The sequence below is a fragment of the Molossus molossus genome, unplaced genomic scaffold (assembly GCF_014108415.1).
Source record: "Molossus molossus isolate mMolMol1 unplaced genomic scaffold, mMolMol1.p scaffold_m16_p_12, whole genome shotgun sequence".
NCBI lineage: Eukaryota > Metazoa > Chordata > Mammalia > Chiroptera > Molossidae > Molossus > Molossus molossus.
The window spans coordinates 65,233,646-65,260,543 of NW_023425347.1; the positions used below are offsets into that span (position 1 = coordinate 65,233,646).

The 26,898-nt window shown below is 40.0% G+C and overlaps 1 protein-coding gene across 7 annotated transcripts in view; it reads right to left on the minus strand.

The window, feature by feature from the left end:
• ZYG11B (zyg-11 family member B, cell cycle regulator) overlaps positions 1-26,898 on the minus strand; it is a 101,601-nt gene that overhangs the window by 61,037 nt on the left and 13,666 nt on the right. For 4 of the 7 annotated variants that reach the window (XM_036256215.1, XM_036256211.1, XM_036256212.1 and 1 more), the window contains exons 1-2: positions 11,222-11,786; positions 823-1,577 (exon numbers count right to left, since the gene is read on the minus strand). In XM_036256215.1, the coding sequence (XP_036112108.1) occupies positions 823-1,577; positions 11,222-11,468 (1,002 nt within the window). In that variant the 5' untranslated portion in view covers positions 11,469-11,786. Of the gene's footprint in view, positions 1-822; positions 1,578-11,221; positions 11,787-26,898 lie in introns of those variants that run through there. The other 3 variants (XM_036256209.1, XM_036256216.1, XM_036256210.1) reach the window with 2 other exon arrangements.

Genomic DNA, 26,898 nt, shown 5'->3' on the forward strand with positions numbered 1-26,898 from the left:
AAATCATATAATTTCTGAGTCTGTTTGGCATCAATAATATGGGGTTAATATCTATCAATATAAAGTATCAAGAGGATACAATGTATGTTAGAAAAATATTAATTTTCCTTAAATCTGTCATACTCTATCCTTCAAGGTTTGACTCAGATACCATTTTCTCCATCAAGCCCCAAATTCTTCAGCTAGAAGAACTATCTCCTACTCTCTTACAGAAACTATTACTATACTTGGCTTTATAGATAAGATGATCACCACTTCTATCAGACTAAGCTCCTGGGAGGCAGAGCCTGTATCTTTTTCATCTTTGAATGACAAACTGTGTCAAGCCCAATAGATGTTTGCTAACCTGAATTTAAACCACTAGGCATAAGAAACCTAAGAAAAGCAAAATTTTACCATTTCTGCAGTAGAGATCTCCTTGGAGAACTTGATCTCCCACTAGATACTAAATTCAACAAAGAGTACCCCTATTTCTTTGAAGTGATCCATTAGAAATGGTATGTTTAAGTGGTTCAAAATATCTGGACATATCATCATGAGAACTATTATTTATTAAGGGCCTACTACGTGACTTGCACTTTACATATATAATTATTAATCTTCAGAAGAATTCTGCAAGGTAGGAATGGTACCTATTTTATAAAGAAATGGAAACTCAAAAAGTTACATCATAGCTTGTTTTAAGTCATAAAGTAAGTAAGCTGGGATTTTAGTTAGGACTCTGACTCTAAAGCAAAGTCCATATATTATTAGACATTTATCTTAATGGAGTCTTATGTAACTAAGACAGCCTGACAAAATAATACATTTTTAAAGTCTAACCTTCAAGTACCCTTCGCCTGTGAGGAATTCAGAGTAACCAGCATCAGTGGCCAGCAAACCTACAAACTGCATGCTGGGCCGTTGCTGTATAAAGGCTTCAACAGCTTTATCTGTCACGTGCTTTCTCCCAGAAACGTCCAGGGAGACGAGGTTGGGTAGGATGTCTTTTTGTTCTAATAAGCGAAGTGCTATGTCTGATGTGAATTGTTTATCATCTGATATATCAAGATGATTCAGATGTTTCAGTTCTCGAACAACATCCAATATCTGAGTTGTTGTCATTTTTAAACATTTCAAGTGATGCATGGTTAGAGACTTGAGTCGGTCTTTGCAGGCCAGCAAAGCTGTGATGTCTGTGATTGAGGTGTTAGAAATATCCAGGCTCTCTAATCTTGGCAATGAGGCAACTTCAGCCAGGTCTTCATTGTAAAAGAGAACATTGGTGATACTTAATGCTCGAAGGCCAGAAAGCCGGCTGAAGCACCGTTCATAAGGATCTTCAAGGGACAGAGTTAATGAGTTCAGCACCAAACACTGGAGATTTTGCTGGATCCATTTATTACTGCCAAGCCCGCTGATGATGTCTGTAATCGTGATGTCAGCATTCACACCTGTCGCATCAAGTTCCACTAACTTGTGGTGGCAGAAGGCTTTCCGAAAAGCAACAGCAGAGATTTTGGCTTTGCGAATGCAAGCTCTCTTTAAGCGCATCTGGTTGCCCCTAAAAATACCTACAGTTCCATCATTCAGTAGACCTAGAAAACATAAGCAGCACTTTAACTTCAAAAAATGGTTAAAGAAAAGCTAAAATTTCCAGCATTTCCAAAGCACTCCCATGTAACAATATTTAATTTAATCTATATAACAATTGACTTAGGTAAAAATATTATCTACAATTTATAGATGAGCAAACTGGGGCTTAGAAAAGTGGCTTTCCAAGATCAGAGATAGCAAGTGGCAGAATCAGGACTGTGGTAGACATTACTGATACTAACATCTGGTTCTCCTTGTCTCCCTGAACACATGGACAAGTACATTTCCCAGAACCCTTGGAGATAGATGGGGTCATGGCCCTACTTCTGGCCAATGGACTGTAAGCTGAAGCACCTGAGAGCCAGTGCATGATTTTCCATGCTATCATTTCCTGCTATGACAAATGAAGAGCCTTCAAGTTCTAGACAGTGTAGCTTTATGAGAATGGAACTTCCATCAACTTGGGTCATAGGGTTATAATGGTGCAGAATCCTCCATGGACTTGCAGCATTTATGCACCATGAGTGAAGTATTAACTTTGTGCTATGCTACTACATCTGGAGGTTAACTTGTTACTAATGCATTTCTAGCCTATCCTTTAAATTCACTATAACACATTATTAATCACACAAACACATATCTACATACAAATATAGTTAGTACATCTGTCTATAGTTTATTATTAAACTACTAGCTAATAAGATCTAAAATTTTATTAAAAGGATCTAGAGGTTATAGTCCCTCCCTGTCAGATGAATTAAAATATCCTTGGATGAGGATTAAAAAAAAATACAAAGTTTAATTTAAAAAAATATATATCACTGCAGAAAATTTGAAGGTGTGTTGACATGGAATTAAAGGAATTCTATCTGATGGTTTCAATTTCTTGCTAAGAGTAAGTGATAGAAAATCTGAGAAGAGCAAAGGATATCTGAAACAATCATTAGGAGCACTAATAATGATCAGAGAAATATTCAAAAATTCCTAGGCAGTGCTGAGGGGCCTTATCTTTTTTTTTTTTAATCCTCACCCAAGGACATTTTTCCATTTTTTGTACACAGAGTGGGAGGGAGAGAGAGGAAGAGAGAGAGAGGGAAACATCGATGTGAAAGGGACACATCGAGTGGCTGCCACCGCATGACCAACCAGGGCTGGGGACAAACTGTAACCGAGGTACATGCCCTTAGCCGGAACCGAACCCGGGTCTCTCCGGACCGCAGGTGGATGCTCTAACCGCTGAGCCAAACTGGCCAGGGCATGAGGGGCCTTATCTTTATATTACTGACCTGCCTCCTTCTCATCATTCAGGTCTTAGCCTAAATATCACCTCCTTGGAGAAGCTTTCTTTCACCATCCAAGCTAAAGCAGACGCCTTCCTTTTTTATTTTTCTTGAGAACCATGTTCTTTTTCCCTCAGAGAATCTATCACAAGTTGTAATTCTATACGTTTGTTCACTTCTTATTATGTGTCCCACTGGACTATAGACTCCATGAGAGTAACATTTATTTTGTGTTCAATATTGTACACTCAACACCTAACATAGTGCCTGGCATGCAACAGGTGTTCAATAATTTTCTTCTCTGAACTCTCTTCTCATACATTTTACTTCTACTGAGCCTCTTCTGCACTAGTAACTTCTTTCACACATACATTAAGGATCTTCTGTTAAGGACGCTTATAAAAAACAAAAATGGGAATAGACACTGAGTTTTGAAAACAAGATCAATGTTTTCCTTGTTAATGCCACAAATTATATTTTCACATATTTTTAAATGTTAGTTTTGTTTTTTACAGCTGAAACTTCAGACTCCTCAGTTAATTAAGACTGATTTTAATCTTAGTATGACTATCATAGTGCCTTACAAATTTTGCTCTCAAATTTTGATATTATATACATACACATAGTAAAATGGTTACTCCTAGCCTATTTGGGTCAGTCTACATTAAGTGAATTTTTCTAATAACTAAGTTTAAGTATCTATATTTGAGAGTAATGGAATTAAAAGAAGGAAATTTTTTTAAGAAAGAAAGAATAAAAGAGAGACTGAGATTTAGAAATCAGTCTTGTGCTTGAGTTCTGGCTCCAATATTTATTTGCTACTTGACACTAGATATATTACTCCACAAGTCTAATATTCACTATCTGTAAAATGTGAATAGTTATATCTTCCTCACAGTGATTGCTGTAAACATGAAATAAGACAATATACATAAAAAGCACTTTGCGCCCTGGCCAGTTTGGCTCAGCGGTTAGAGCATCGGCCTGCGGTCCAGAGAGACCCGGGTTCGGTTCCCACTAAGGGCACGTACTTCGGTTGCAGTTTGTCCCCGGCCCTGGTTGGTCGTGTGGGTGGCAGCCACTCGATGTGTCCCTTCACGTCGATGTTTCTCTCTCTCTCTCCCTCCCACTCTATCTGTACAAAAAATGGAAAAATATCCTCGGGTGAGGATAAAAAAAATAAATAAATAAAAAAAAAAGCACTTTGCAAATTGAAAACACTACACAAACATCATTAACTATATTTGAAAGACAACTTTCTAAATCTTTTCCTTCTTTCAAAAATAAACATACTGAAGAATCATCTGTCTTTTTTCATGAACAATAATTGGGTGCATGGGATGACACTCTAACCACTAAGTCACACCAGCCAGGGGGAGCATCAGATTTATTTTAATAAAGACTATTACCAATATCATTAATCTTTTGAATTGGGTAAATAAGTTAAAAAATTTTAATGTAAATAATAAGCATTTTCTAAAGTCATTATGCTATTAGAAAAATATGATACTACCAATTTTTTTCTTAATCCTCACTGGAGGATATGTTTCTATTTATCTTCAGATAGAGTGGGAGGGATGACAGAGAGAGAGAGAAACAGCGACATGAGAGGGACACATTGACAGGTTGCCTCTCACACAACCCTGACCAGGGCTGGGGACAAATCGCAACCGAGGTACATGCACTTGGCCAGAATCGAACTCGTGACTCATTGGTCTGTGGGCCAACGCTCTAACTGCTGAGCCAAACTGGCCAGGGCAATATTACTCCCAAACATTTTACTATGAAAATTTTTAACACAGAGAAATATTTATGAAACAACTTTCTAAAATTGTGACAAGAATTGGCAATATGTTCTTTGGCATATTATCAGTAGTATCCACTCTTGATTATTTGGATATGATTTTTACAAAGAGATTAAATAATTCAGAACACTTTTCTGTGAATAATTCAGGTAATCACATTGGGGTAACACAAATGAGAGCAGCAAGTTATTTCTCTGATCTTCAGTTTTCTCATCTGAAGGCAGCCTGAAAAGAAGAAGTAGAGAATACATTTTGATGAAGCATATAGCCTCTCCAGGACACTACTCCGGAAGACAATTATTTAGTTAGCCTGACTTAAAAACTACGTCAAGCCCTGGCCGGTGTGGCTCAGCGGTTAGAGCGTTGGCCTGCGGTCCAGAGAGACCCGGGTTCGGTTCCCGCTAAGGGCATGTACCTCGGTTGCAGTTTGTCCCTGGCCCTGGTTGGTCGTGCAGGTGGCAGCCACTCGATGTGTCCCTTTCACATCAATGTTTCTCTCTCTCTCTGTGTTCCTCTCTCTTTCCCACTCTACCTGAACCAAAAAAAATGGAAAAATGTCCTCCGGTGAGGATTAAAAAACAAAAAACAAAACTACGTCAATTATTTTATTCATTTAAAGCACTTGCCACAGACCATATCAAAATTACAACTAAATGACAGAGGAACCATCATTCAGAACTGCCTGAAATCCTGCTGAATGGAAGTCCTGCAACTACAAAATTAAAGAAGAAGCACATAGAGACTGGCTCCAGTGTTGGGGAGGCAGCTTGAAAGTCACCAGAGACATACCGGCAAGAACTGAATCATTTGGCATGGAGAGGCACCCTTCTAGACAGATGTGCTGGCGGAGGCCACTGTTCCTTTGGTGAGCCCTTCCCCCACCGGGCTGGCAGAGGAGTGACATATCCAGCAACCTGGCTTACACTGTTTGCCCCACCCTAATGATTCCCCCAAATCCTGCCCCTCCCAACTTTCAGCCCACTAAAGCCGTATACAGTAGCTTTACCATAGGATTGGCCTGTCATGGATCCTACTTCAGATTTTCCTAAATTCTCTCAAACAAGCAGCATCTGGCCTTAGTAAGCTCCGTATGTCTCGCTAAGTGGCCTCATGCCTGGCACTAGAGCAGTCAGCCTTGGTTCACAGCTTGGCTTTGCCTGGACACCTCCAAGCCCAGTACAAGAAGCACACGTCTGCAGACCACCTTGTAGCTTATGCCTGGTGGCCCCAGGTAGAACACAGGCATTGGCTGACCTTGCCCCAGAGCCAGCACACCCAGTGGACAGCTTTAAACCCCATCAAAGCACCACCACCCAACCACCTCCACAAGTGACACACTCAAGGAGTAGACTCAGTGAGTACCAGAGCCCTGCCTAAGTAAGTCTTGCTCTGTGTGGTAGACTTCTACACAGCTGATTCTCCACGGCAGTCAGAGGTTAGTGGTCAGTGGGCACAGCCAGTCCTTACAGCCAGAGTAAATCCCTCCCACTGACTTGCCAACAGCCATCAAGAATCAATTACAGCCCTGGCTGGTTTGTCTCAGCGGTTAGAGCGTCAGCCTGCAGTCCAGAGAGACCTGAGTTTGGTTCCTGCTAAGGGCACATAACTCGGTTGCAGTTTGTCCCTGGCCCTGGATGGGTCATGCGGGTGGCAACCACTCGATGTGTCCCTTTCACGCTGATGTTTCTCTCTCTCTCCCTCCCACTCTATCTGAACAAAAAATGGAAAAATGTCCTCCGGTGAGGATAAAAAATAAAAAAAAAAGACTCAATTACAACAGGAGGTGTACAGTCCACACAAGCGTTGTACCCTGAAGGCCCAGCTGGGGTGATCAGGGAGGCTGTGCCACTGGAACCTACAGGACACCTACTGTAATAGGCCACCCTACCAAGCCTAAGAGACATAGCAACTCTACCTAATACATAGAAACAAACACAGGGAAGAGCAGGCAAAATGAGAAGACAAAGAAACATGTCTCAAATAAAAAAAGAGAAGAAAACTCCAGGAAAGAACTAAACAAAATGAAATAAGCAATCTAACAGATATAGAGTTCAAAACACTAGTTATAAAGATGGTCAAGGAACTGAGCGAGGACCTCAAGAACATAAAAAAGGACGAATCAAAAATAAAGGATGCACTAACTGAAATAAAGAATAATTTATAGGGCATCAATAGTAGAGTAGGTGAAGCCGAGGCACAAACCATTGATTTGGAATATAACAAAGCAAAAAACACCCAATCAGAACAGCAAAAAGAAAAAAAAGAATCAAAAAAAAAAAAAAAAAGGATAGTGTAAAGAGCCTTTGGAACAACTTCAGCATACCAACATTCACATCATGGAGGTGCCAAAGGAAAAGAAAGAGAGCAAGAAACTGAAAACCTAGTTGAAAAAATTGCCTGGCTGGTGTGGCTCAGTGGATTGAGCGTAGTCCAATGAACTGAGAGGTTCTAGTTCAATTCTTGGTTGGGGCACATGCCTAGGTTGAGGACTTGATCCCTTGGGGGGTATGGAGAAACATCCAATCAGTGTTTCTCACATCAGTGTTTCTCTCTCTCCCTTCCTCTCTCTCTAAAAAAATAAATAAATAAAAACATATTTAAAATAATAATAATAATGACAGAAAAATTCCCTAATTTGGTGAAGGAAACAGACATACAAGTCTAGGAAGCACAGAGCCCCAAATAAGGTGAACCCAAAGAGGCCCACACCAAGACACATCATCATCAAAATGTAAAAGGTTAGCCCGGCCGGGGTGGCTCAGTTGTTGAGCATCGACCCACGCACCAATAGGTCACCGGCTGGATTCCTGGTCGGGGCACGTGCCCAGGTTGTGGGCCCAATCCCTAGTGGGGAGCATGCAGGAGGCGGCCAATTGATGTTCTCTCTCATAAATATTTCTATCTCTCTCTCCTTCTCCTTTCCTCTCTTTGTAAAATCAATAAAGAAAAAATATTTTTAAAATAATGCAAAAGGTTAAAGACAAAGAGATAATCATAAAAGCAGCAAGGGAAAAGTAGTTATTTACCTATTGGCAGCTCCCATAAGACTGTCGGCCAATTTCTTTAAAGAAACTTTGTGGGCCAGAAGGGAGTGGCAAGAAATATTCAAAGTGATGAAAAGCAAGGACCTACAACCAAGATTACTCTATCCTGAAAAGTTATCATGTAGAATCAATAAACATATAAAGAATTTCCTAGACAAGAAAAAGCTAAAGGAGTTCATCACTATTAAACCAGTATTATATGAAATGTTGAAGGGTCTTAAAGAAGAAGATAAAAAATATGAACAATAAAATGGCAAGTAATACATATCTATCAACAATTGTATCTACAAATAAAATGAGCAAGCAGAACAGAAACAAACTCATAGACATCAAGAACTTTTTGTTGGTTGCCAGATGGGAGAGGGTTTTGGGAGATGGGCAAAAAAGATGAAGGGGTTAAGAAGTACAAATTGGCCCTGGTCAGTTCCACTCAGCGGTTAGAACATATTCCCGGGGACCAAAGAGTCACGGGTTTGGTTCTGGTTAACGTGCCTCAGTTGTGGTTCGGTCCCGGGCCCTGGTTGAGGTTGTGCAGTAGGCAACCAATCGATGTTTCTCTCTCTTTGTCTCCCCCCTCACACTCTGTTTGAAGATAGATGGAAAAATATCCTTGGTGAGGATTAAAAAAAAAAAAAAGTACAAATTGATTGTTAAAATTGATGAGCCTCAAAGGGAAGGGGGGAGGGAGGTGGGAAGAGATGAACCAAAGAACTTATATGCATATATGCATAACCAATGAACATAGACAATAGTGTGAGGAAGGCAGAAGGGGGTCAATGAGAGAAAAGAGGGAGGACATTTGTAATACTTTCAACAATAAGTTTTTTTTAAAAAGCATTTGCCACAGTGCTTTATTATATAGTAACAAGCATTTAATACATGTTAGCTGCTATCATTAGGAATCTGGCAATATTAGAACTTTAGTTAACATTTACTCATGATTTATAAAACTAGTTATATCTATATATATTTAAATAGAACATGTTCATATATATTTAATATATTTAAATTGAACATGCAACCAATAATCATTAAATTGAGACTAGTAAGAAATGTTAGCACTGGCATAATCTCTTACATTGTTGTGCAGCTTTGTAAAGGACCTTGAACTTTAAAATTTATTTTTTCTTTATTGATTTTTAGAGAGAGAGGAAGGGAAAGGGAGAAACAGAAACATCGATGAGAGAACATCGATTGGCCACTTCCTGCATGCCTCCCACTGGGAATTGGGCCCACAACCTGGGCATGTGCCCTGACCAGGAATCGAACTGGTGACTTCTTGGTGCATGGGTCGAAGCTCAACCCCTGAGCCACACTGACCGGGTGGGACCTTGAACTTTTAATATTTATTGTACCTATTGAAATGTACCTTAGTTCCCCTGGCAGGTTGGAAGAATTCAAAGAGACTATAGACTTGAGCAATTTTGTGAAAACCAAAGAGTACAGAAGTCTTCTTTACTAAATTATTCCAAAATGACTTAATTACAGCCTTATTTCTCCTATCCTTCCTTGGAATGCATTATCTACATTTATGTTTTAAATATATATATTTAAACATATTTACCATTATTTGCCATCTAGGAGCAGAGATACCTCTAATGTAAGTATAAAAAGGTTGTGTAGCACAGTGAAAAGAGCATAGACTTGGAATCAGATATACTTGCATTTGAACCAGGATTCCACCATTTACTAGCAGTGTAATTCTTAACAAGTTACTTCTCTGAACCTGTTTCCTTATCTGTATATAAATGGAATAATAATAGCTTTCTTATATAGTTTGTTGAGAAAATTCAAGGAAAACATAAAATGCCTGACATATAACAGGCAAGCAATAAATAATATTATTACCACATTTTCATTCTACTTTATAGTTGTAGACAAATTATATTTCCTACTGTAAAAGTTTATAAACCCTATATATAAAGGTATTATATCCCTCTTTTTTTTAAATTTATTTATTGAGTTTGAGAGAGAGAAAGGGAAAGAGAAACATTGATTTGTTGTTCCACTTATTTATGCATTCATTAGTTGCTTCTTTTCTCTTTTTTTAATCAGATAGAGTAGGAGGGAGAGAGAAACATCAATGTGAAAGGGACACATCGAGTGGCTGCCTCCTGTGGACAAACTGCAACCAAGTTACATGCCCTTAGCGGAACAGAGCCTGGGTCTCTCTGGACCACGGGCCGTCGCTCTAACTGCTGAGCCAAACCACCCAGGGTTGCTTCTTTTTTTTATTTATTAAAAATGTTTCAATGTTGACATTATTATTTTTTTTTTGATATTTTGTTCAGATAGAGTGGGAGGGAGGGAGGGAGAGAGAGTGAGAGAGAGAGAGAGAGAAACATCAATGTGAAAGGGACACATCGAGTGGTTGCCACCCACACGACCCAACCAGGACCAGGGACAAACTGCAACCGAGGTACGTGCCCTTAGCGGGATCTGAACCCGGGTCTCTCCAGACCGCAGACCAATGCTTTAAACCACTGAGCCAAACCGGCCAGGGCTCAATGTTGACATTATTGCAGGTGTCTCCTCTTCCCCCCTTTTCACTGGTTGTTTCTTGTATGTGCAGGGATCGAACCCACAACCTTACATATTGGGGTGACACTCTAACTATCTGAGCTACCTGGACAGGACCTAAAAAGGTATTATATCTCTTTCTACTTAAAACTTAAATAGAAGTAAGAAAAATCTTCAATATACATAACCAGAATTTCACAGATGGGACTTTCCCAATTTATTTTTAGAATTTGTTTTTGAAAACATAAGTCCTAAATTAGCAATGATTTCTCATTTCAAAGGTCAAAAGCAGAAACTAGTTTTTTTATAACAGTATGTATTGATTCTCCCACTGCCAAATAAGGATGTAAGGTATTTTTTCACACCAGCAGACTTCTAAATGGATATTTTGGAAGTTAGAGAAGTTATTTTTGCCATGAGAATAGCTTCTCAAAGCAAAAAGAGAAAAAACAAAAAGTAATTTGCCCCAATTAAAAAAAAAAAAAAGCTTAATCTAAGTTACAGAAAAGTAGCAGTGTAGGCAAAAATAAATAAAATTACTTCCCTGGAATCAGGCTCATCTGGCTTTTTTTTGTTATTTCTTTTTTTTTAATCCTCACCGGAGGACATTTTTCCATTTTTTGTTCAGATAGAGTGGGAAGGAGAGAGAGGGAGAGGAAGAGGGAGAGGGAGAGGGAGAGAGAGAGAGAAAGAGAGAGAGAGAGAGAGAGAGGAAACATCGACTTAAAAGGGACACAACGTGTGGCTGCCACCCAAATGACCCAACCAGGGGCGGGGACAAACTGCAACCGAGGTATGTGCCCTTAGCGGGAACTGAACCAGGGTCTCTCTGGACCACGGGCCAATGCTCTAACTGCTGAGCCAAACTGGCCAGGGCATTTTTTGTTTTGTTTTGTTATTTCTAAGAAAATAATTAAATGACCACAGTAGCACTTCAAAATCCAATGCCAATTAACAGAACAAATTATTTTTCCTCTGATTATATTATTTTTTTTACCATGAAAGGCCATAGTCTGAAGCAATCGATCAGCCACTTCCTGTGGGAATACTCCAGGTTCTTGCAGACACAATGTTCCATCTTGTCTTGCTGAACAGAACTTTTCAAGGTGTGTAGTCAGGAAATTCAAACAGATATCAAGTAAGGAATAGGGAGATGCCTCCTCCTTGGAGTCCAGGAAGAAAAATAAAAGGAACACAAAAGCCAATAAGTTAATTTCCAGACAAGAAGGGAATAAAACATTCATTTCCACATTCAACAAGTATTTTCACTCACTATGATACTGTTGTAATTAACTAGTTATTAATAATAGGAAAGAAGCAAAGGGGAAAGCCAGGCATTATAGGCATATCATTTAGGAAGCTTTACCAGGAAGCTGCAATTTCACACTCCCCAGAGAACCACCAGGCCATTCCCTGCAGACTGGAAAAAGGGGAGGATGGACACATGGGCAGTGAAGTGGAGATGACATAGGGAAGGTGCTTACTGTCCATCAAACCTGAGAACAGAAATCATTGGCTAGAAGAGGTGGAGCCAATACAAGCCCATGATACATATCCCCCAAACAAAGGAATTATTTCTCTCAGCTCTTGGGGCTCTTGGCTCTGGCTCTCTCAGCTCTCTGGTTCCTTTGGCTTTGGTCCTGCCTGTGTTTCCTCCATAGCCATGTGGCCTGTGGACACCACAAACAATGGACTGATGGACTGCAGTGGGTAACAGACAGACTAAGCTAGCCTGATGCTAGACTGGACACTGCTCTAATATGGAGCAAAAATTCTGGACACTGACTTTGATTCTAGTTCTGCTGAAGCCACAGCTACATTTCTTCCTTAGGAGGATGAAGGGAAATAGGACCTTGGAAATTCAGGGGTTTGATTCCACAGAAATAAAGCTTTCTACAATAGCTCATCCTCCCATGTAAGTCTCAGAAAATTCCTTTTCTCAGGATATCGAAAGAAGCCCACTTCCATGAGCAACAGGTGGGGATGAGGAGCTCTCCCCACCCATAAGTGCCACCATATGTTAGATACTTTGTTAGGAAATACAACATGTGATCCATGTTCTCAAGAAGAGAAGAGAAACATTTAAATAAATATTTACATAAAGCCTATTAAATATTATAATAGACGGCATATTGGGTAGTATGTAAGCATATAGCAGAGTGCCCTAATAAGTCAATGATGGTCAGGAAAGACCTCAGAGGCATAGCAGATTAATCTTCCTAAATTAGCACCCATGATCCCTCCTCTGCTCAAACCTTCAATGAACTCCCATGGGCCTGAAAACAAAAACAAAAAAATTCTTAGATGCTTGAGTTCTAAAATCTAGCCTCAATTTACTTTCCAAATTAATTTCCCACCCCAAGCTATAGTTCAAATATGATAAATTTATTTGGGTAAAAGAAATTTTCCATAGTTGCTGGCATTTTCAAAAACGAAAAAGGTTAACCCAGTTATTCCTATCTGAAAAATAAAGAATTAATCAAATAAGCACAAAAATGTAAGTGTAAGGGTTTTATTATAGGAAGAAAAAACAACTCTAAATGTCCCCACCAATAATACAATTATAATATACTATAGTAGCTACCGTCCATTAGGTGTTTTCAATATGACTGTGTTGAGTATTTTACATGAATTACAAAGCAGTAAAGCATCATCTCCATTTTTGCATAACTGAAAACCACGTAAGAAAAGTAACACCTTTCTCAGCATTCCACACATAGTAAGTGACAAAGTATGGCTTCAAATTAAAAACTGACTCAGGAGTACAACTCTTATAATAAAGATAATAGTAATTAATACCTACTTCATAAAGTTGTTTTGAGGATTAAATGAGATAAAACAGAAAACACAAAGCTTGTATGGAGCAGAGCCAGGATTCAAACCCAGAAAACATGATTTCAAAGCCTATGTCCTTATCCACTGTAATATACTACCTTTCAGCTTCACCAATTCCAGATATATTATCTCACCTGATACTCAAAGTGGGTCTGTGATGTGGACAAGGATAATGATCCTCACTTAAAGTAAAGAATAGAGAGGCATATATCAAGCAAATGACAGAACTAGAACTGTACTCAGGTTATCTGAGATCCACTCCAAAGCCTATACTGACATCTGTAATTCCCCAAATACCAGTAATTTAAGCTAACACAGAATTATTGAGAGATCAGTGTTTCCTATTTTGTTTTTATTTTATTATATTTTTTAATTTTTATTTTTTCTTTATTGATTTTTAGAGAGAGAGGGAGGGAAAAGGAGAGAGAGACAGAATCATCGATGAGAGAGAACATCGACTGGCTGCCTCCTGCATGCCCCCGACTGGGGATTTGGTCCATAACCTGGGCATGTGCCCTGACAAGGAATGGAACCGGTGACCTCTTGGTTCACTGAGCCACACCGGCTGGGATCCTATTTTGTTTTTAAACAAATAGCAGCAGCACACAAAGACTAACAAAGAAAGGATAAAGCAAAAGCTAAAATTTGGTGCCCTGGTAGGTATGGTTCAGTTGGTTGAGCATGTCCCATATACTGAAAGGTCGTAGGTTTAATTCCTGTTCAGGGCACATATCCAGGCTGCAGATTCAGTCTACGATTGATGTTTTTTTCTCTCTCCCTCTTCTTTCCTCTCTCTCTAAAATAAATAAAAACACATTTTCTTTTTTTAATGCTGGAATTTGGTGTCTAAACAATTCATCTCCTGGAAATTCCTTCCCAAAGAGTTCTAGCCCCTTACCAATTAGGCACACTCCAGGCAGAGTTTTTTTTTTTAAAGTTCCTACTAAAAACTCAGAAGAGAGAGGAAGTCAAGTCTGACTTAATTTGGATCATGAAGTAATCCACAGAATTCAAAGACTAAATGATTTCTAGGAAGAACAAACAGGAAAGTTTTAATCCTCATGGAAGGATATTTTTTTCCATTGATTTTTTTTGAGAGAAAGGAAGGGAGGGAGAAGAAAGAGAGAGAAAATCGATGTGAGAGTGACACACCAATGTGAGAGGGACACACTGATTGCCTGCCTCCCGCACAAACCCTGACCAGGGCTGGGAATGGAATCTGCAACCCAGATATCTGCCCTTGACAGGGAGTCAAACCTCTGACCCTTCAGTGTGCGGGCCAACACTTTAACCACTGAGACAATGCCAGCCAGGGCAGGAAAATTATTTTTAATTAATCAAAATGAAGCTTCTACTCAATCTGGCCCAACCCAGATCTTTAATACACAGGTCTTACCTATCATTCTCCTTCTAAAAATATTTCAAAAGTTCCATATCATCTATAACCACAATTCTAATGCTGGAAATACATACAAGGGATTCCCAGTAGAGGTGTGACAAGGGACTAAAGCTACGAAATGAACTTGGCACATCTTAGAATACCAAACACACTCAAAGATTATTTCAGAGGATGAGAATATGGAAGACTGGGGGACAAGGAATTAAATTACATAACCAGTAAATAACTTAAAATATTTTTGTACTGAAACAAATGTTATGTAGAATATAAACACTGCATGAATTTTAAGATAAAACATAAGATTACCAAAAAATTCCTGTTTATAACACCAGTTTCAAGTAATTCCCCTCCCTATCCCACAGCAAATTAAATGTTGCTGTTAGAAGGAGGAAAACCAGGGACCTAAAGAATAAGTGTAAACACGTTAGCAAGGTATTCAAAATGTTTTACTAATTGACTCCAACCTTCCTTTCTAGCCTAATTTTCCACCTTCTCCCTCAAAAAATGCTAACCAGCCCTGGCCGGTTTGGCTCAGCGGTTAGAGTGTCGGCCTGCGGTCTGGAGAGACCCAGGTTTGGTTCCCTCTAAGGGCACGTACCTCGGTTGCAGTTTGTCCCCAGCCCTGATTGGGTTGTGTGGGTGTGTGGGTGGCGACCACTCGATGTGTCCCTTTCACTTCGATGTTTCTCTCTCTCTCTCCCTCCCACTCTATCTGAACAAAATATCAAAAAATGTCCTCGGGTGAGGATAAAAAAAAAAAAGTGCTAACCACCAGATACACTAAACTGGGTGTCCCTTAATGCAACCTACTTCCCCTAAGCACTATAACAGGCACGTTCACACTTCTAAGCTTTTTTTTTAAAATTAGTTCTTCTATGTGGCAAAACCACACACCCCCTTCAAAATTCAGTCAAACCTCACTAGTTCGGTGATGACTTTCCTAATTTCCAAGGCAGATTAATTTTACTCTCAGCACCTGAGAAATTAAAGTGCACCATTAACAATAGCTATTATGTACTGAATGACAGCTATGTGGTGCCAGGCACTAATCCAACCACTTTGATATATGTATACAGTTGACCCTTGAACAACATGGGTTTGAACTGCACGGGCCCACTTACACACAGATTTTCTTCCCCAGTAAATACTATAAATGTATTTTCTTCCTTGCAATTTTCTTTTATTATTATTATTTTTTTTATCCTCATCCAAGGACATTTTTGCACTTATCTTCAGATAGAGTGGGAGGGAGAGGGAGGAAGAGAGAGAAGCATCAACGTGAGAGAGACACATCAACTGGTTGCCACCCATACAACCCCAACCAGGGTTGGGGACAAACTGCAACCGAGGTACATGCCCTTAGTGGGAACCAAACCTGGGACTCTCTGGTCCACGGGTGACGCTCTAACTGCTGAGCCAAACCAGCCAGGGCTGCAATTTTCTTAATACCAATTTCTTTTCTCTAGCTCACTTTATCATAAAAATATAGTATATAATACATATCACATACAAAATAAGGGTTAATTGAGTATTTTATTGGTGAGGTTTTCAGTTAACAGTAGGTCATTAATAGTTAAGTTCTGCCCTGGCCAGTTTGGCTCAGCAGTTGGAGCATTGGCCCGCGGTCCAGAGAGACCCGGGTTCAGTTCCCGCTAAGGGCACGTACCTCGGTTGCAGTTTGTCCCCGGCCTCGGTTGGGGTGGTGCGGGAGGCAGCCACTCGATGTGTCCCTTTCACATAGATGTCTCTCTCTCTCTCTCCCCCCTCCCTCCCTCTCTGAACAAAAATGGAAAAATGTCCTCTGGTGAGGATTAAAAAAAACAAAAAACGTTAAGTCCTTGGGGAGTCAAAAGTTATACACAGGCCCGGCCAATGTGGCTCAGTGGTTGAGCATCAATCTATGCACCAGGAGGTCGCCAATTCGATTCCCCTTCAGGGCACATACCCCCAGTAGCAGGTATGCAGGAGGCAGCCAATCAATGTTGTCTCTCATTGATGTTTCTACCTCTGCCTCCCTCTCCCTTCCTCTCTCTCTAAAATCAATAAAGAAAACAAATTTTTTAAAAGTTATACACGATATTTTACTGCATGGGGGGGTCAGCACCCCTAACCCCCACATTGTTCAATGGTCAACTTACTTGCAATCTTCAAAACAATTCTGTTTTAACAGCCCAAGTGTCCATCAGTAGATGAATGGATAAAAAAGCTGTGGTACATATACACAATGGAGTACTATGCAGCAGTAAGAAAGAAAGATCTCTTATCCTTTGAGACGACATGGAGGGACCTGGAAAGTATTATCCTAAGTGAAATAAGCCAAGCAGAAAAAGACAAATACCACATGATCTCACTTATATACGGAATATAATGAACATAACAGTATGAGGAATACGGTAGACCCAGAAACATGGAAGTAGGGCACAGACTGACATCCCTCAGAAGAGGGGTTGGGGGGAGTAGGAAGAGATAAACCACAGAACTTATATGCATGTATGCATGACCAATGGACATGGACAACTAAGCCGGGGACGGGGTGGAGTGGGGAGGGGGATGCCAATGGGGTAAAAAAAGGTGAAATATCTGTAACAAAAAAATAAATAAAAAATTAAAAATAAATAAATAAATAAATAAATTCTGTTTTGAACAAAGTAGGTAAACTGAGGCTCAGAAAGATTAATTTACATATCAAAGATAAAAAGAGCCAGCAGATAGCAGAGCAAGAATAAAATAAAAATTACAATAGTTGTCGTTCATAAAACACTGCATCTCAGGTTTTGGTTCAGAGCTCTTTAGAAACATGAACTCTTTCAATTTCTACATCTCATGAGTCCAGAACTGTTCCATTATGTATTTTAAAGATGAAGAAACTGAAGTTTAGGTTAAATATCTTCCCCATTCTCACATGACCAGTATGTTGCTAAACTAGGACTCCAGCTCATGAGGCCAAAACCTATATTTTAAAGCTCTTAACCACTATAATATCATAATCATAATCATACTTATCAAGCTCATACTTTTTGTTAATATATGCTATGTTCTAATATTATAAACTATGCTAAGTGCTTTACAGGCATCCCTCATTTATCACGGTTAATCCGTTCCAGACTCTAGCGGTTACACCTGGTGTTGAGAACCTGGGGTGCTCGAATACATAGGCCTACAGTCCATATGTACAGTAATTTTAATTGTAATTGTAATACAGTTGCGAGGGACGACTGTACATATAATTCCATTTACTTCTCATAAGAATTCTGTTAAGTTAAATTCTATCAGTATCCCTATTCTACAAAGATGAGGACACTGAAGCTTTGAGGGGCTAAGTAATTTGACCCAAATGATACATCTTATAAATGAGAGAGTCAGGATTAGACCCAGGCAATCTGACTCTAGAGTTAAATCTATGCTTTTACCAATGCATAAGCTGCCTTTTACATCTGACGCCAAAGCCAGTTTTCTTTTATAATTCTATGCTATACCATTGTTATTTATGACTGTATCTGTTTCCTTCAAGCTCAAGGAAATTATTAACCCTTTGTTTATACCCCTAGCACCCTAGCACAGTCCCAAATATTTACCTGTTAAAAGGAAAAAAAAGAGTTCAAATGATGAGAATAGTAAAGGGACTTCCCCAGTGTCACAAAACTTGTAAGAAGTGGAGTCAAGATACAAATCCAGATCTACTGATTACGAAGTCTACACCTTTTCTACTATATCATAACAACTCTCAGAACAATTATTAGTTTGGTATTAATATAAGTGCCAAAAAACAACTTTGGTACCAGCTTGTTACAGTGGCTCAAATAGGAGTTATGGATTAGGGTAGAGACAATGAAAATGGGGGAAAAAAATTAAAAAGTGAAAAATAATCTGAAGGAAAAATTGACAAAATGCAGTAAGTAACCAAATAGGAAATAGATGCTGATATTTTCTGAATCCTCAGTCCTGAGCACAATGCCTGGCACTCTACTAGACAAGCAAGTGTTCTTTGAAGGACTGAACAATATACAGCATACTTTTGACATACACTGTCTCATTTAGCCCGCACAACAATCTTGTGGAGCTGCTATAACAGATACATTTTGTATATGAGGATACTAGAGCTCAGAAAAAATAATGAATCTAATCCATCTAGGTAGAATGTGGCATAATGGGGCCTTGAACCAAAGTATTTAATTCAGAACATCACAATTCTTATTCCATGTAGCCCCCTCAAGTGAAGGAGAGAAAAGGGCGTGGAAGGAGAAGTTGAGATAAAAACAAGCAAACAAACAAAAACTTTGCCCTAATTGGGTGGCTCAGCTGCTTAGAGCATGGACCCGATAAACCAAGGTTGTGGGTTCAATTTCCGGTCAGAGTACATACAAGACTCAACCAATGAATGCACAAATATGTAGAAAAACAGCCCTGGCTGGTTTGGCTCAGCGGTTAAAGCCTCAGCCTGAGGTCCGGAGAGACCCGGGGTTCAGTTCCCACTAAGGGCATGTACCTCGGTTGCAGTTTGTCCCGACCCTGGTTAAGTCGTGTGGGTGGCAACCACTCGATGTGTCACTTTCACGTCGAGATCTCTCTCTCGCTCTCTCTCGCTCTCTCTCTCTCTATCTGAACAAAACATCGAAAAATGTCCTCGGGTGAGGATTAAAAAAAAACAAAACTAAAAAAAAAAAAATGTGGAAAAACAAATCAATGTCTCCCTCTCCTCACTCTCTCTAATCGATTTTAAAAAAAACAAACAAAAGCCCTGGCCGGTTTGGCTCAGTGGTTAGAGCGTCGGCCTGAGGTACGGAGAGACCTGGGTTCGCTTCCCGCTAAGGGCACGTACTTCGGTTGCAGTTTGTCCCCGGCCCTGGTTGGTCCTGCAGGTGGCAGCCACTCGATGTGTCCCTTTCACGTTGATGTTTCTCTCTCTCTCTCTCTCTTCTTCTCTCTCCCTCCCACTCTGTACAAAAAATGGAAAAATGTCCTCAGGTGAGGATAAAAAAAAACAAAAACTCCAAGCCCAGGCCTATGTGGCTCCGTTGGCTGGAGCATCATGCCATACACCAAAAGGTGGTGGGTTTGATTCCCGGTTAGGGCACATACCCAGGTTTCAGGTTTGATTCCCAGTTGGGGCACATGCAGGAGGCAACCAATCGATGTTTCATGTCAATGTTTCTCTCTCTTTCCTTCTCTCTAACATCAATTCATCAATTAAAAAATATATCCCTCTGCATGTATGCATGAACAATGGACATGGACAACAAAGCTGGGGACAAGGCGGGGAGGGTGAGGGAGGGAGGAATCAGTGGGGGGAAAAGGAGAAACATCTGTAACAAAAATAAATTAATTAATCAAATAAAAAAATATATATATCCCTCTTCTTTGGAGGAGAAATTAGTTAAAAAAAATACAACAACTCCAAAATGTATTTAAAGTAATAGTTAACCAGGGGAGGAAAGTGGTGTGTGTTTGTGTGTGTGTGTGTGTGTGTGTGTGTAAGACAGTGAGCACAACAAAGCACACAGGATAAATTGCTAACATTTGAGGAATTTGGGTGAATGCTACATGAGAATTCTTTGTATTATTTTTGCAAGTTTTTATAAGTGAAATTGTAAAAAAATGTTAGAAAATAAAAATAAAAAACAAAATAGTGATTAACACTCCTATAATTTCACTGACAAAACTAATAAGACTACACAAGGGATAATTTTTTCAGTGAAATTTGTTATGGTCATGAATAGTTAGTCTGCTTTGGCAAGTACAGAAGAGGAACTAATGCTTTAGAAAGAACTGAGCAGATTATATAGATTTAAGTATCAACGCTACCCGCCCCTCCACATAGTGACAGCTATATAAACTCTTGCAGTGATCAGAAGAGATAACTAAGCCCTGTAATTATCACCAAATACAGCTGGCAGAATTAGAGTACCTGAACAATGGCTAAAAAAATATCCTATGGCAAATAGGAAAAACAAGAGCTCCACTCTGAAAGAACAGCATACCCCTTTAATTTTTTTTATTAATGTGGTGTTTTCCGAAACAGGGTATAAATGCACATTGTAAATTATTAAAATAAAATTTGCCCAGATTGGTCCTTTCAAATTCTGCTGGTCGATGTGTAAGTTGGCACGATTTTTCTCAATATAAAAGATTTAATAATTATTTTTAAAACACCCATACTCTTGATTCATTACTTCTTCATCCAAAAATTTACAAAAAAGAAGTTGGGGAGCAAATAATTAAGATAGTTGCCCTGGCTGGGTATCACAGTTGGTTACAGTGTCATCCTGATACGTTAAGGTTGAGGGTTCAATCCCCAGTCAGGGCACATACAGGAAGCAACCAATGAATGCATAAATAAGTGGAACAACAAATCAATGTGTTTCTCTCTTTCCCTCTCATTCTCTTTCCCTTCTTCTCTCTCTCTCTAAAATCCAACTGGGGGGGGGGGTAGTGACAAAGGTATTTACACAAAGAGATTAATCAGTTCTTCTGACCAAAAAAACCCCCAAAACATCCATACATACATATAAATGTCTAAAATAATTTTTTAAAAAAAAAACAAATTATGGTATATAAACTCTGTAGAATATGACAAAGCAATATATATATTTAAAATTTTTTTCCTTTATTGATTTTAGAGAGAGGAATGGAGAGGGAGAGACAGAACATCGATGAGAGAGACCATGGATTGGCCACCTCCTGCATGCCCCTCACTGGGGATTGGGCCCACAACCTGGGCATGTGTCCTGACCGGGAATCGAACTGGCAACTTCTTGGTGCATGGGTCGATGCTCAACCACTAAGCAATACTGGCCAGATTATTTATTTATATATACATATACATATATATATAAAATAAATTTTAACAACATGATAAAATGTTGAGAATAAAATATTAATCTAAGTAAAAACTATACATAGAGCAGGATTTCAATAAAACATCAATTAGGCATAGGGAATAATATTGCCTGAAAAGTTATTTCAGAAGGTTGGAAAGCTACCTCTAAATTAAACAATATGACTTGGGGTGGTGAACACACAATACAGTGTACAGAAGATGTGCTGTTGAATTTCTATTTTTATCTTTATTGTTGAATGTATTACAGATGTTCCTCATTTTCCACCACTGACCCCATCTTCCCTACTCCTGCCCCCCTCCTTCCCTTTCCCACACTGTTGTCTGTGTCCTCTGGTTATCCATATAAGTTTTTTGGTTTATTTCTTCCCATCCCCCAACCCCCTTCTCTTTGAGGTTTGTCAGTCTAGCAACCAATTTGTTCTTCTTAATCCCTTCACCTTTTTCACCAATTCCCCCAACCCCGCTCCCATCTGGCAACCAACAAAATATTCTCTGTATCTATGAGAATGTTTCTGTTCTGCCTGTTCATTTTGTTTGTAGATTGCACTGTCACCAGATACGTATTCATTGCCATTTTGTTTGATCATATATTTTATCTCTTCCTTCAAAGAGACCCTTCAACATTTCATATAATAACGGTTTGGTGGTGATGAACTCTTTATATGGCCATCAGTTCTAAATGACAGCTTTGCAGGATAGAGTAATCTTGGTTGTAGGTTCTTGCTTTTCATCACTCTGAATATTTCTTGCCACTCCCTTCTGGCCTGCAAAGTTCCTTTTGAGAAATCAGCTGACAATCTTATGGGAACTCCCTTGTAGGTAACTAACTGCTTTTCTCTTGCTGCTTTTAAGATTCTCTGTCTTGAACATTTTGCATTTTGATGATGATGTGTCTTGGTGTGGGCTTGTTTGGGACTCTCTGTGCTTCCTGGACGTGTATGTCTGTTTCTGTCACCAAGTTAGGGAAGTTTTCTGCCATTATTGTTTCAAATAGGTTTTTGATTTCTTGTTCTCTCTCTTCTCCTTCTGGCACCCCCAAGATGCGAATGTTGGCATGCTTGAAGTTGTCCCAGAGTCTCCTTACACTATCCTCATTTTTTGGGGGTTTTTTTTCTTTTTGCTGTTCTGATTGGGTGTTTTTTGCTTCCTTATATTCCAAATTGATGGTTTGCTTCTTGGCTTTACCTACTCTACTATCGAATCTGTGTAAATTATTCTTTATTTCAGTTAGTGCCTCCTTCATTTCTGACTGGTCCTTTTTTATGCTCTTGAGGCCCTCACTAAGTTCTCTGAGGTTCTCACTAAGTTCACTGAGCATCCTTATAAGCAGTATTTTGAACTCAGCATCTGTTAGGTTGCTTATCTCCATTTCGCTTAGTTCTTTTCCTGGGGTTTTGTTCAGTTCTTTCATTTGGGACCTGTTTGTCTCCTCATTTTGGCTGCCTCCCTGTTTGTTTCTATGTATTACTTAATGAGAGGTATGGGGCTCGCTGAGACCAGATGCTACTTGTTTGAAATAATTTAGGAAAACCTGAAGCAGGATCCAAGTCAGGCTAATCCTATGGTTAAGCAACTGGCAACAGCTTGGGTGGGCCTGAAAGTTGGGTGGGGCAGGGCCTCAGGAAATCACCAGGGCCGGGCAACCGGTGTGAGACAGGTTGCTGGAGTCCCAGATCTGGCGGCTCTCTGTTGCCCCAGGGAAGGGCTCACCAAAGGGACAAAGGCCTCTGACAGCACATTTGTCCTGGAGAAAGCCCCCTCTCCAGCCCTTGCTCCAATGCCAAGCAGCTCAGTCAGTTCTTCCTTGTATGTCTCTGGTGCCCCTCGAGTGTCCGATAGCCTGGGAACTGGCGCCAGGCAAACTGTTCAGCCATTACCTCACTTACCCAACCTAAACTCCCACCCTGTTTCAGGAACTGTTTGCGCCGAACTCATAGATCAACTCCTGTCCCATTCTCCTGTCCTAGTCCAGGAACTGTTTGCTCCGGGACAATAGACTCACCCATGCGTAGCCCCTCAGGACCTAACCCTAACAACAAATTCCCACTGCCATAGGCGCGGATATAAAAATCACAAACCCCAGCATCGGGCGCGGCTTCTCGGACTCGACCCCCGGAGTCTGTGAACCCACCTGGAGTGTACCCAATAAAGCCTGATTTCTGCTTATTCGGCTGTTTGGCTCTTCGGTTTCTTCCCACCTCCCACCTGCGGCACCTGGCTACCTTACATCGAGCTGCCTCCCCTCCAAGCTTAGAGGGAGTGAGTCCGATAAATCTGTGCACGGGTCCTTTAACAGGAGCTGCCTGGGGCTCCAGCCGCCTCAGCCTCCCTGAGCCTCAGTTCCTGCTGTTTTTTTTCACCCAGAAGTAATGGGGACTTCTGTTCCTGGCACTGGAACCCTGAGCGAGATGCCTGGTGTGGGACGGGGACCACTCAGTCCTCAGAGAGGACCTTCCCAGCCGAGGTATCCTCCTGATTTTTATCCGCCACATGTGGGTGTGGGATCAGCCCGTCCACCTCCACCCTTCCTACCAGTCTCGATGTGGCTGCATCTTTAATTTCGTAGTTGTAGGACTTCCATTCAGCTTGAGTTCAGGCGGTTTTGAATGATGGTTGTTCTGTAGTTTAGTTGTAACTTTGATGTGGTGTGGGAGGATGCGATACCACATTTATCTACGCCGCCATCTTGACCAGAAGTCTGTGCTGTAGAATTGTGCAACTGAAATCTATATAATTTTGTCAACCAGTGCCACCCCAATAAATCAATGAAAAGGACAACTAACTAACTCACTAACTAACTAACTAAATAAATAAATAAATAAATAAACCAAATAATATGTTATGGTAAATCTATAAAGAAGATCAAGGGAAAGATTTAAAATAAAAAAGGATAGTGGATACCTTGGGGGTGAGGAGACATGACATAGAGAAATGTGGTACCACAGGAGGAAAAAATGGCAGTGGTCATGTTCTACTTCTTAACTTGGATGCTGGGATTTTAGATATTTGTTTACTATGTTCCATGGCTTACATAAATGTTTCATATTATCTTCTAAATAAATTAAATGATTAAAAATGGAAAAAGACAAAAATTTAAAAATTAGGGAAATGAAAAAGAGTTGTGTTCATGTTTTTGCTTTTCAAATATTATAAGATAATCAAAACAGTGTCGATTTTATCATCTTTTTTTTTTATCCTCACCCAAGGACATTTTTGCATTTATTTTCCGATAGACCAGGAGGAAGAGAGGGAAGAGAGAAAGAGTGAAACAGCGACATGAGAGAGACACATCGATTGGCTGTCACCCACACGGTGCCAACCGACCCCAACAGGGCTGGGGACAAACTGCAACTGAGGTACGTGCCCTTAGCAGGAACCAAACCCAGGACTCTCTGGTCCCCAGGCTGATGCTCTAACCGCTGAGCCAAACCAGCCAGGGCTCAATTTTATTAATGATTGGCATTTTTTCAATAAAAATATTCAAATTAGTAAGAACAGACATATTTTATTAGACTCAATAAAATTATTTTAATTTTGAATGAAAATGTGTATGTGCGTACACACACACACACACATTTCCCTAAATGAACCATTCTTACTATACTGCTCTTACACACTTTTCCTTATCTAGTCTTACATTCCCCATAGGTTTTACCATTTGATAATGCTGGACTGGAAGGGTTTTCAGTAGAAAGGAAGGGGAACAGCTACGATGTATAAGGGAACTAGAGAGAAAATAAAAAGAGATCTGTGAACTCTATTCTACTTCACAATATTCAAAAATTTGCAATAAAAACTCTGAGTTATTTCTAAATTACGTTTTCACTGCAGAACTATGTTCCATGGATTATGACACTGCTCTGAAACTAGACTACATAGGTCACAACTGAAATAGTGACAGTTACAGTCATCCCTCGTTTATCATGGTTAATCTGTTCCAGACTCTAGCGGTTGCACCTGGCATTGAAGGATTCCTGGAGTGCTCAAATACATAGGCCTACAGTCCATACATACAGTAATTTTAATTTTAATTGTAATATAGGGGTGTATAACTGACTCAGACAACCGAGCACGTGCTGTATCATTTTCACTGTCTCAATCAACTTTTTTTTTTGGTACATGCCTCTAGCGGGAACCGAACCCAGGACTCTCTGGTCTGCAGGCCGACACTCCAACTGCTGAGCCAAACCGGCCAGGGCTCCATCAACTTTTTAATGAATATATTTTTTTTAAAAACGCGATAGGGTGAAGCCGCAAAAGTAGAAGCACCAAGTGGCAAGGGACGACTATATACATAAACAACTAAAGAATTTTTCTTACTATTAAAGTTAGGTATATCACAAATCTTCTCTTCTCCTGCCTTTAGATATCACAGAACAAAGCCTTGGAAGAACAATAAAAACAGAAAAAAAGAATGACTCTAGTGTCCTGGCTGATTTTGCTCAGTGGTTACAGCCTCAGACCAAAGAGTCATGGGTTTGATTTTGGTCAAAGGCATGTATCTCAGTTGTGACCTCAGTTGTGGTTCAGTCCCGGATCCTGGTTGGGGTCGTGGGGAGGCAACCAATCAATGTGTCTCTCACATGGATGTGTGTGTGTGTGTGTGTGTGTCTGTCTCTCTCTCTCTCTCACCCCCCTTCTCCTTCTTCCTCTCCCTCCCTCCCTTCCTCACACTCAACCTGAAGATAAATGGATAAATAGCCTCGGGTGAGGATTTAAAAAAAAAAGAATGACTAGACTAAAGGGTTAGAAGAGGTCTTGACATGACATTACCTAGGGGAGAAACTAAGGCTCTCAAATGTTGGGGTGAGGGGAAAGAAAAGCAAGTAAAAAAGAATCTTTGTCATTAAACATCTGTCTAGCATTTAAATTTATAAAGCCTTTTCAGCCCTGGCCGGTTTGGCTCAGTGGTTAGAGTGCCGGCCTGCGGTCCGGAGAGACCCGGGTTCGGTTCCCGCTAAGGGCACGTACTTCGGTTGCAGTTTGTCCCCGGCCCTGGTTGGTCGTGCGGTGGCAGCCACTCGATGTGTCCCTTTCACATCGATGTTTCTCTCTCTCTGTCTCTTCCTCTCTCTCCCTCCCACTCTATCTGTACAAAAAATGGAAAAATGTCCTCGGGTGAGGATAAAAAAAAAAAAAAAAAATTATAAAGCCTTTTCAAAAACAATCATTATGACTCTGTAAGGTAAGGAGAATAGAAGTTATTTTTGTTGAGGAAACAGATTCAGAGAAGGAATGTTACCAATAGTAGCTATGCCTCTCCTTTATACATGTTTTCCCTCTCCTTAGAATGCCCTTCCCTACTTGGCCATCTATCAAATTCCTATTCATACTAAAAGAGCCAGTACATATGTCCACTCCTCCATGAAGCTTCATATATATGCCAAAACACAGGTAGATATAATCATATTACACTTTGTATTTAGTTCTATTAGTTATCCACTGTATAACTTTTATTTGTTTAAATGGCTGTCTTTCCCTCTAGGCTATGAGTTCAAAGAAAGTAGTTCTTAAAGATTTTTTATCTGTCCCACTTAGGTGGGGCAAAAAACCTTATAGCCTACCCACCCACTCTTCGTTCCCAAGTTACAGTGGAAAACAG